This window comes from Thermobia domestica, chromosome 17 (genome assembly GCF_964235325.1).
Source record: "Thermobia domestica chromosome 17, izTheDome1.hap1.1, whole genome shotgun sequence".
Classification (NCBI taxonomy): domain Eukaryota; kingdom Metazoa; phylum Arthropoda; class Insecta; order Zygentoma; family Lepismatidae; genus Thermobia; species Thermobia domestica.
In genome coordinates, this window is record NC_137470.1 from 92,830,837 (window position 1) to 92,843,295 (window position 12,459).

Below are 12,459 nucleotides of genomic sequence, written 5' to 3' on the forward strand. Positions count from 1 at the left end.
GTAGAAAACAAAGAACGTCAAAACACTGAGATTTTAATGTTTTGGTAATCTTTCACCCATCAAAGGGAATGACGCACACTCGATCAAAGCGACCACGTAACTACGAAAAGGGAGTGAGGAACCCCTCTACAGGACCATAAGCACTCATACATAAGGATAGGACAGTATGTGCACATCTTTAAACATAAGGAGTACAAGACTGGCCAACAATACACTCTTTAAAGGAACCACGGTCCTCAATACCCATGAAAGAGTGAGATACCCCTCCATAGGATCATAATCACCATATATAAGCATAGGACAATAAGCACCCATTTTAAAATATAACGCGTACAAAGTTGGCACACTCCACCCATTAAAAGAAACCACCAGGGTATTTGTTCCTCAGCAACCATGAAAGAGAGTAAAGTACGCCTCTGCAGGACCATAAACACCCATCATAGAGGAAAAATAGCGTCGAAAACCCTAAAAAAAATTTACCATCCAAAGAAACGAACCAGGATCTCCAAACCTTCAGAGGCACATAACTTCACCCCACATACCTCTTACAAATTAGTCATCGATGGTTTTTTTGCACATAAAAAGCCGGCTTTTTTGGGGAAAAAAATAGAATTTTGGAAATTCTGGCTTTTTTCATTTTCATGATTTTTCTATTTAAGTAGCTTTCTTATAGTATACTCTAAAGTTAAATAAGATTTCATGACCTAAATGCTATATTTTGCTCTGGAATTCACCATCATGATGGATGGAACACATGTTTTATGAATTAAAGTAAACATACAGTACGTAGTATTTGAGGGCAACTATAGAAGATATTTATCTTTATTTTAACTTCTGAGTTATCTACATTTTTTTTTCTTTTCTACATCATTTCTTTTTAGTCATCCGTGTTTCATTTCGTAGAGATTAGTAGGCCTACTCTAGCTCCTAGCACATAAGTTAAACTTTTGTTTTTCAATATATCCGTCAGAGCGTACGTTTGTCAGTATATCTGTCAAAGCGTACTTCCACATTCTTGTTATACTGTAGCTGTGCAATGATTTAGCAATAATCTTCCGGATACAAACTTGAATACCATTTTATACAAATAATCAGTAGCGGATTCAGAAAAGTATTTTGAGAGGTTTTTCTCTGCTTAATGTTTGTTTTTTTCTAAAATTTCCTAATTTTTATTTGGGAATTTATGAGTACAAGCATAACTAATATTACGTTTTGTTTGTATATTCAGCAATAACCTTCCGGATCCAACCTTGAAGACCATTTTATACTGATAATCAGTGGCGGATCTAGAAAAGTATTTAGGGAGGGGTTTTTCTTATTAATGTTTGGTTTTTCTAAAAATACCTAATTTTTATTTGAGAAGAGCTTGAAGTTCATGAGTAAAGGCATAACAAATATTTCGTTTGTTTTAGAAATTCTGTAATTTCGGGGTATAAGCTTCACCCGTAAAACATCCCCAACCTAACCCCCTTCGCAAATCGGTCACTGCTGGTAATTAGTAATAACATAGATTTAAAAAGATAAGAAAGGAAGTCGGCCAGAACTTACGGTACACGCATTATCTCTACATTCACAGATACAATTAAGAAAAACTTTTGTCAAAAGGGTCGAATGCGGGGTTGAATCTCGGACTTGCTGATAGAAGCGCGAAAGCTAACCACTCACTCATGGTTGTTGTGCAGTTGTGCTTAACTTAAATATATTCTCTCTCTCTTTATGGCCTATGGAATCCGAAGGTTCAATGTCGCGTTCACAAAAGCTCTCCACTGACTTCAATCCTTAGCCAACTGGATCCAGTTTTTACTTTGTATTGCTATTTCTGCGAGATCCATTTTAATATTGTCCTCTCATCTGCGCCTAAGTCTTCCTAATGGACGTTTTCCGATTGGATTTCCAGTTGAAACTTTGAAAGCATTCCTATCTTATTCCATTCTGGCTGCATGACCTGCCCATCTGAGCCTCCTAGAGTTGATGACCGTAACGATGTTTGGTAAACCGTATAAATTATGCAGTTCTTCGTTATGAAGTTTCCCTCATTCCCGTTCCTCTTGGGTCCGAATATTCGTCTCAGGATTTTATTTTCAAATACTTTCAGTCTGCGTTCTTCCCTTATATATTTTAAGCTTTAAATTCCTTGACAGAATTCGCGACGACAAAATACTTTGAACTGAATAATAACACCAATTTCCTGATTTCAGTCGACATTTAATTTCTTTGTGGATATGATTTTGGTCTGGTAATATTGATCCCAGATATTTCAAAGTATCCACTTTGTCGAAAGTATTATTTGATATTTTAACGCATACATAATTTGCCATATTACGATCCCGGTGAACTTTCATGTACTTAGTTTTCTCTGCATTTACTTCTAAACCAATGTCGCTGCAAGCGTTTAATAAGACTGCATTTCTTTCTATTGTTCTCCTATCATCCCCTATTAAATTTACATCAGCATACGCCGTAACGTGGTGAATACAATTCAACTCTAGGGCCTAGTTGTTTCTTTAATTTTCCTTATAGCGTACTCCGGAACAAAGCTGAACAATAATGGCGATAACGCATCTCCTTGTTTCAGGCCATTCTCGACGTGGAAGCTCATGGACAAGAATTTTTCTGCTCGGACTTTACTCTGGAATTCATTTAAACACATTTTAATTAATCTAACTAGTTTTTTCGATATTCCGAATTCTGTAAGAAAGTTGTACAATGTTTCACTCCTATCAGAGTCGTAAGCCTTTTTAAAACCAATAAACAGCTGATGTACCGGGTAATATATTCCTCATTTCTTTTCGAGTATTTATCGAATAGTAAATATCTGGTCGATAGTTGATCGATTTCTCTAAATCCACACTGATAATCTCCAATAATTTCATTTGCGTATGGAATCAATCTTGTTAATAGAATGTTAAAAGAAATGCCTCGATAATTATTACATTTAGTTTTGTCGTCTTTCTCGTGAATTGGAAGTGATTGATTCTTTCCACTCTTCTTAAATGTATTCCATAGTTTTCTTTTTCTTTCTTTCTTTCTTTAAGTTTCGTAATGATATGTTGAATTCCTGTCGTTAAAAATTCAGAAACCTCCAGGACTGGGTAATCCGTGATGGTGGTTATGTCTAAGAAACCGCACGATCAGATGAACAGTCTATTACGCATATGATCCATTAACAAAAAATTTGGTACTTTCCCGATTCTGAACAAGCTTAAGGAAGTCAGTGCATTATAGAATTCGGAATTTTACCGATTTTGCAGATTCCAAGCACCTGATAAGTAGTAACATTATTACGTATGTGATCAATGAATGAAAAATTTGTTCGAAATATTCATACAATGTATATGAAAGCTAAAACTTAAAAAAACTCAAGAATGTACAGAACCACCCGAAACCAAGCTCTTGATGAGCATCTTTTAAGATTATCATATAAATGTATTTCTCTCGTTTTATTTTATTTATTTATTTATTTTGTATAAGAAGTTAAAACATTATTATATATATATATATATTGGTTAATCCTTTGGAATTCATAATGTAAATATGTTAAGAATTTTTAAAAAATCTTTTGGAAATTCATGGTTTATTTTAGAGGTTCTATATTATTATCTACATCAACCACTAATCAAATGAGTTCTTGTGCTGTAGAGAAGCGAAACAAAGACTGCTTTATCAATTTAAAGCAAAATCAAAAAAAAAAAAAAAAAAAAATCCCAAGCAAAAAAGAGAAGCAGAAAAAAACAGAGTTTTTTTCCAAGCCCTTGCATGTCTAGTAGTCAATCAATAACTGGAGGTTACATGACCGCACGACATACCGCAACACCGACCAATTTCGCGCCAATTTTAGCCAATCAGAGCTACTTCTTTGAAGAACAACTAGTACTTCAATTTATTACGGAAAAAAAAAAAATGTTCTAAGTCGACCTTGCATTCAGCATGGGTATGCTGTCATTATTGGCAGATCACCTACCGCAACTGAGAAACTTCCATGCTCCACGGTCTTCCGCTAACCTCTACGTCTTCACGTACGATTTTTCTGTTTTGATACCGTCCATTAATTGTAATCTCCTTTACTTCTCCCTCTCTTTCCTGACATCATACCTTCCAGCACGTCCCTCATGATAGTTCCTTCTTAACCAACACCCTAACCACATTTTTTTCCTCTTCTCAATAATATCTAAAATTGTTCTTATCTCTCCCACCACTTCTAACATCATTTCATTCGTTTTTCGCTCGACCCAATTAATGCTCTCCATTTTTCTCCATATCCACCTTTCCTACGCTTCCAATAATTTTTTATCATCTTTGCATAATACCCATGTTTCCGCCCCCACTCGGGAGGAAAATTTTCTGCGTAAGTCCCACAAAACAGATTTTTCTTCTTCCTAAAGGCTTCTTTCGGCATTCCTATCCTTGTTTTTATTTCATGTTCGCACTTCATATCACCACTCATAATACTACCCAGGTATCGAAAAGTAGTCAGCTGATCTATTTTCTCCCCTCCTACTTCTATATTTCACATTGACCGCTTCGTTCTAATCATCATGGATTTGTCTTTTCGACTTTATTTTCATCCCATATTTTTCATAGCTCTTCCTCAAGTTTTCTAACATCTTATATATTTTCTTTTCAGATTCCGCAAGAAGCTCCATTTTATCTGCAAACGGTACACATCTAGTCATTTTACCTCCTACTAAAATGCAGCCTTCATTATGAACGCTCTCTTTCACTATCTTTTCTGGATAATATATATTGTTGGCGAGAGAACATACCTGTAGAACTCCCCTTTGCACTGTCCTCTTTCATTTCCTCCCCTATTATAGCACTTACTTTGTTGTTTCATATATAATTTTCTTATGAATCTTCGATCTTTCCGTTCAAACCCAATTTTCTTTAGAACTTCCAACAACAGTTCGAAATTTACGAAGTAAAAAGCCTTTTGTAGATCAATAAATATCACATACATCTCTTTTCCTGTTTCTGTAAACCGATCACCCTTAATAATAATCCAACTGCATCTCTTGTACCCTTACCTCTCCTCAACCCGAACTGTTCCTCCAACTTTTTATTTATTCTTTCATACAACCTTCTGTTCAGAATTCGAAGCAAAATTTTTCCTGCGTGAGATATGAGACTAATCGTTCTATAATTCTCATATTTGTGGGTTGGATTTATTAGCCATCGGTATCGTCATAATCTTCAGAAAGTCTTTTGACCACTCTCCTGTTTCATACATTTCATTGCAGAGTCGGAACGATTCTTTCTTGCCCTTGTCTCCCATATTCTTAATGAATTCTTTCTATTCATCATCTCGGATACAGCTTTTCCGGACTCATCTCAAAGAATACTAAACCCTTTATTTTCCTCGCATATTTCATTTTATACTTCAACATCTAGGCCGTATGGTCTATACCAACTCTCATGTAAGTCCTCAACATATTCTTTCCATCTTCCTAAGACTTCACTTCTCTCGTTGACTACCTTCCCATTCTTATTTTCTACTGACATCGTAATACCCTCTTGTTTCCTCCGAAGTTCCATTGGTATCATTTCCTTGTACATTTCTTCATACTTCCCAACTCTTTCTAATTGTTCTATATCCTCGCATTGTCTTTTGTAAAACTCTTCGCTTCTCTGTATGTTGCCTTCGCAACTCGTTGCTTAACTTCACCTTTCTGCTCTATTCTGTATCAACTTGCTTCCTTTCGCTCATTTTCTGTAACATCTGTTCTGCAACCCATGGTTCCTTGACGGCTTTCCGTTCTCAGTAGCCCACTACTACTTCTGCAGCCTGCTGTATGCAAAGTTTATGCCCCCGCCGTCTGTTACTACCTGCACCTATCTCTTCCTCGCTTGAGTATTTTTCTTCGATGGTTTCAACAAAAAAGATTTCAACTTTTTAGTATTCAACATCTTTTTGCCTACTTTTCTTCTGCCTACATTTTTCAGATGAATATCCTCTTCGGCCATCACAAGGTTATGATCAGTGAAAATGTCTGCTCTGGGAAGGGTCTTCGTGTTATTCAAGCTATTCCAATACCTGTCCTGAATCATAACATAGTCTATCTGACATTTTCGCCCGTCTATTGAGGATTTCAAGGTGTATCTTGTCTTGTGCTGACTGAACCAAGTGTTCGCAGTTACTAGTGAATTCTGTCTACAAAAATTGACCAGTCTGTCTCCCCTTTCATTTCTTTCATCTAAACCATATTTGCCTATGACATTATATTATCCTTTTTCTCCCACCATTGCATTGAAATCTCTCATTACAATTACATATTGACCCCTCTTCTTCATGTCTATAATTTTTTTTCTATTTCTTATAATTTTCCTCTACTTTTTCAGTTGTACGTGAAGTCGTCTGTATCACCACTAGATCCTTCTTTTCCCCTTTAAATCTTAACATCATAATTCTATCATCAAGAAATTCTACTTTCACTATCTTCTCTTTAAGCGCTTACCAAGAATTATTCCCACATTATTATGACCATCCTTTTCATTATCTGAGTAAAACACTCTATATCTTTCGCTACTTAACACCTCATTACCCTCCTATCTAACTTCACGAACTCGTACCAAATCTAGATTGTTTCACTTCCTCTTTAAGATTTTCTACCTTTTTCCCTTTAGCACGATACGTACGTTTTATGTCCCTATCCTAAGAGACCTTTCATTAAAAGAACCTTATCTATCCCGTACGGGGTACACACTGTTTTCAATAAACAAGAAACCATAAATACAGAAACACCCTGCATAACGTGGTTAATTGGTTCTACACTATGAAAAAATCCCAATTGTTCGGGACCTATTTGGAATGCGTTTAAATTGAATTCGTTCATTACATAAATGAAGAATATTCTATAACAAAAAATTGGGTATTTTTTTTTAAATGAATTGACAAACCTATTGTGAATTTGTAAACATACGTAATAATAAAAACCCGTTAATAATTTTCGTTAATGAAGTTATTTTCTTTGTCACTAAAGACATAGTTCAGAAGGATTCTCGACCAAGTTGATGACCGGAATTCGGACTATCCTATGTTGACATCTACGAGTTATGCTTAAAGACTTAGTGAAAGTGCCGTACGCAGTTTCTTGTAACTGTCGGAATTTTCCTTTTTAGAACACCCACCACATTTTTTGAGGGGTGTGGTTGGGGGACATGGTGTTTTAAAAATGGCCATTGAACACATATACAGGGTGAGGCAAAAAGATGTTAACATTAAATGGGTGTTCTTTTTGTTTTTGTTTTGCAGATTAAACCATGGCGTGCGGGTATTCCATTAAGGAATGAAGGAAAATAGCTGCCTGGATGGAGGTTTTTCAGTTTCCAACCATCGTACAAGAAAAATTCACGGCCTGTACCGGACGGGATGCACCTTAGCGCCTGACAATTGATAGGATTTACGAGAAGTTTGTAAGGATGGGGTCCGTTCAAGACAATTGAGAGGGAAACAGTGGTAGAAAGAGATCTGTCCGAACTGAAGAGAATATCATCCTCGTCCAAGAAGAGATGGTAGTCAGCCCAACCAACTCCTCGCGCAGATTTTCTCTAGTGATTAACATTTCTTAAAGGTCAGTGGTTAGAATTTTACACCGTCATTTAGGAATGAAGCCTTACCACTTACAGATTGTGGAGCATCTCACAAACGCGGACAAGCAAGCACATGTGAATGCTGCATAAATTATCTTGGAAATAATGCGCATGGAGCCGGACATTCTGTTCATGTTTTCTGACGAAGCAACATTCCACATCAGCGATCCTGTGAACAAACACTATTGTCATCTGGACGACCAAGCACCTGCAGGAAGCTTGCGAGCACATGTGGGATTCCCCCCAGGTGAACGTTTGGTGTGCAGTGAGCAAATTTGTAGTGATTGGACCCTTCTTTTTTTAAAGAAAAGACCATCAGGGGAGATAATTACCTTGCCATGCCCAGCACGTTCATGGAGGAGAACCCGCCACTTCCCATTCTCCAGGAGAACCCGCCAGGGTACTTTCAGCAAGACGGCGCCCCTGCTAATTACAGCCAGATAGTTCGGGATTACCTGAACGACACGTTCGGTAAACGTTGGATTGGTATAGGTGGTCCTCTCCCATGGCCAGCACGTTCCCTCGACCTGACGCCATGTGATTTTTGGTTGTTGGGCATGGTCAAGGATTGTGTGTATGCCAGCAAACCTAGCAACTTGTACGACCTGAAGCACTACATCACTTAGGTCATCGCTGTTATCCCTGCCCAAATGGCCCAGAAACCCATACAGTCAACAATGAACAAATTCCATAAGTGCATTGAGCGGGATGGGTGCCAAATTGAAACTCTGTAACCAAATATTTGCCTTGTAATTTTACGTGAATAAACCCCCATTTAATGTTAACATCTTTTTGCATCACCCTGTGTATACTTCTTTACATCGATAATTAAAGGGAACATACCTCTCTATCTATGTAAGTAATTGCTGCAACGATCTCTCTCTCTAACTCAAAATCATGGTCCGTTTGAGAATTTCCCCACACTAGCTCTCGCAGTCTTTGGGTTGCCTCACAAGACCACTGTGTTTTTCCTCTGGCAGGCCTTACGCTACTTAGTTTACCACTAATTGCCTGAGCAGGTAACTGGAAGAACTTCTCATGTAAAAACCATAATTCTTCACTTCTGACAGTACTATACACACCATAGTCGAGAGAGAAAACCTGAAAAATCAAATAATAAATGTATTTTCTTTGTTCAGCTTTAGAAAAGTCTCAAGTGTACAATTCACAATATATTCTTATGATTATTAATCGGGTAATAACTTCAACTAGAACTCATTACCTCGAACTTACACACTAGCACTACGCTATTCATAATACACGTATTGCAAAGTTATTAGGGAATACAGAGTGAGTTCCGTGAATTATATTTATTTCCAATGCGTAACAATCGTAATAATAACGGAGTATCTTAAGTTTAAGCTCATTTAGTTATGCTTTTCAGGTCAAAGTAGAGTGATATGATACATGTAATTGGATGATAACGTAATATGATATTAGTGAAATGAAGAAAATTGGAGAACCAGGAAAAATCTAACAACACAACATCGCTCACCAAACATTCAGATGATTTGCGATCAAACTTAAGATCTTATACATCAAGAGAGCGCACTGCATCATTGATCCAGGTTGTTCCTATAATGATACAATATATCAGAATAGGAATAATGTTAAGATTTTTAGGTATAAGTTGTTGTGTGTCCTATAATTACAATAATCAAAATTAACAGTGTATCGTTGCACATTCTACACAATACTATGTGTAAGGTTTATCGTAATGTTACATTGTGTGCATGCGCATTGTTTAAGATGGTCATCGCAAACAGTCAGGATTTGTAGCAAATGCACGTTTACACTACCGTGTTAAAAACCCCACAGAACACACTTCTATTTTACATTCCTCATTAAATAATAATAAATACTATTTACTAGAGTATAATAATAATAGTGCTACCACTTAAGTTCAGCACTTATTTTATTGCGTGCAGTAAGTTAAATCTATAGTTTTCATGGTTCTTCTTAACATCTGTTCCAATAGAACTGGGTTGCTCAACAGCATATGTTGTCGTTTCTTAGAAATATATCTTGCACTTTTCTGTGCAAGGCTGAATAATGATGAATTCAGGAAGCTTGAAAGACTGGACTCCTTTACAATCACGTTCTTTAAAGTAAGAATTATTCTATATAGCACTGAGAACAACGAACTTCTTTTCTACGACACAACAACGTCTTGACAAATCTTCTAGCTTTCATTATTATTATTATTATTATTATTATATTATTATTATTATTATTATTATTATTATTTACGTATTCTGCCTTTTGACAGGTAGTAGAACTAATCAGAAAAATGAAATGAAATCTTTGAGTTTTACGTCCCACGGTTATGCCGGTTAGGCTAAAGGAGACGGTGATAATGAGAAATGAATGAAATTGTGGAATGAAGAAAGTGGGAGGAAACGGGAGAACGTCGAGAAAACTCACGAGCACGGTGTTTGTCCACCACAAAGTCCACACGGCGCGAGCTTGGATCGAACTAGGGACCCCAAGTACTGGAGGTAAACGCTCTACCACTGAGCCACCGCGCCCCCCTTAGAACTAATCAGGTTTATTATTATTTTAGAATTTTAATTCCAATATATAGTTATGCTATTATACCAGTTCTTAATGAATTATGGAACGTACATGAAACACTGAGAATTTTATGTATGATAAAGACCATTAAAAAAAATGTTTTTTCATCAGATCAAAGAACTGAGTAGACTTTGTCATTCGAAGAAAGGAACGTTTCTCATTAGAATTAAAAATACAGGTTTGAAATTGGACAAAGAGAATCAGGACAAACAATGGAACTTTATCACCAATAAGAATAGCAGAGGCGTATGCGCCAAAGTATGCTTTTCTTTTTCTTTCTTTCTTGCAACATATAGTATGAAGTGCACTCTTTCATGCTTGTTAAGTTTGAATGGTCGATACGCCTTGAATATGAAAGAAATCTGCATTTGAACACAGCATGGTGTTCGACCTTACGTGCTGCAGCCTAATCTCTACAACTGCAAAAGGCGTAGAAGTCAGTCTGCCGGTCGGTCGGCCGCTATGTTCTTTAACAGCATTTAGCAATAAATAACGCAACAGAGGGTATCTGTTTGGTTCAGTCTATTGCTTTTAAACAAAGTTGTACCATGCATTTTGGTGGCTTTCAGCTTTCGGATTAAGCTTTATTTAGTGCATTTCGAGTTTTGTACATAATGTTGTTTATTAAAGATACCATTCTTAGAAAACGCTGCGTGAGAAAAAAAAAACGTGGCCAAGACGAAAAAAAATATAGGTGAAGAATATTAAAGATTGGAAAAAAAAATGTTAAAGGTGAAAGGAGTAATGCTTCCTTGTCGTGTGGTTCTTTTGAGACACTGAGTCGAGATAAAATTGAAGTATTTCGAACATTTTGGACAATGGGAGATTACCACCTAAGAATCATTATTTAAATAAATTAATGACAAGTGTGGATGTGAAAAGATCGCGTGTAAAAGTCAGGCCTTCTCGTAGATTGCGCAGTTGCTTTTCGGAACATACATGGTTTAAGTGAAAAAAGACTACGTACTGCTCGTGACGAAGTTAGAGGAACTGGAACCATTGATGTAGATCATCGTGGCCATCAGGAAAAGGCAAGAATACCTGATTCAGATAGAGAAAAAGTAAAGGAACACATTAACAGTTTCTCTGCCTTATCCAGCCACTACAACAGAGCTAAAGGTCCACACAGGAAATACTTAGCCTCTGATTTAAAGATATTCAAAATGTACGTGGTTTATTGAGACTGGATTGTTGAAAACCATGCTGAAGATTGTCCAGTTTCTGAATCATTTTAGCGCCACATTTTTAACTGAATTTAATCTTGGATTTTCTCCTCCTATGTTTGACATCTACAACTACTGTGGCAAAACAAACCGGAAACTGGAGACAATGAGAGCAGATGTTAATTCCGAACAAATAGAACAATTAAAACAAGAAATGAGTGCGCATGAACGTAGAGCTAAGAGCACAAACAATGTTAAAGTAAATGGCTGATAACAAGGATCTAACAGTTGCTGCTGTAACCATAGACATGCAACAAACGTTTCCAATACCAAAAACACATTCTGAATCCAATTTTACAAGAGGAAATTATGGACTTATAATTGTGATATCCACAATGTAAAGGACGCAACAGCTTCAATGTATCTTTGAGATGAAAATACTGGAAAACGAGGCTCTGTTGAAATTTCAAGTTGCCTTATTAAAAGTAAAATACTAACAGAAGTGAAAATATTATGCATTTTCAGCAATAACTATGCAGTGGGTAGAATAAAAACTTGAACATGGTTTTGACCAGGCCCGCAACCAGCCACGGATGTTTGGGGGGGGGGGAGGGCATGAATATGTTACTTGGGTCAAGTCATTAAAAATTCTCTTACTAATAGCTAAATTGTGTTCTTTTGTATTAATAATAGCATTTTGTGTTAAGATCTGGAGGGGCTACGAAAAGTTTAGGGGGGGATCAGGTCTTCCCTAGCCCCCCTCTGGTTGCGGGCCTTGTTTTGACCTGTCTCAGATACATCCATGAAGACAGTTTCTCAAAAAATTGAACACGTCTTCATGGTTCTCGGCCACTCTTATCTTCCTTGTGATCACGATTTTGGTGCTACACGAGAAATGTTTACTAGGACTCAGTATGGTAAACAAATAAGGATTTGCAGAAGGAAGAAACCTTTTGGCGTCCTTATGGTAGAGAGAGACTTGTTTAAAGATGTAGGAGTTTTGCATCATCACACAATCAAGCGGCAAGTTCTAGGCGGAGTTTCTGTTTTCTCCAGCAACTACAAAATGGAATTTGGCAGTAAACCTACTTAAGCGGAAAATCTTATCAAGTAAATCTGTGACGGACGTGTGAAG

General features: G+C 36.8%; 1 protein-coding gene across 4 annotated transcripts in view; it reads right to left on the minus strand.

Moving 5' to 3' along the window:
• Positions 1–12,459, minus strand: part of LOC145673888 (tudor domain-containing protein 5-like) — a 171,819-nt gene that overhangs the window by 54,318 nt on the left and 105,042 nt on the right. For all 4 annotated transcript variants that reach the window (XM_081743680.1, XM_081743682.1, XM_081743681.1 and 1 more), the window contains exon 8: positions 8,431–8,688. In XM_081743680.1, the coding sequence (XP_081599806.1) occupies positions 8,431–8,688 (258 nt within the window). The remainder of the gene's footprint in view (positions 1–8,430; positions 8,689–12,459) is intronic.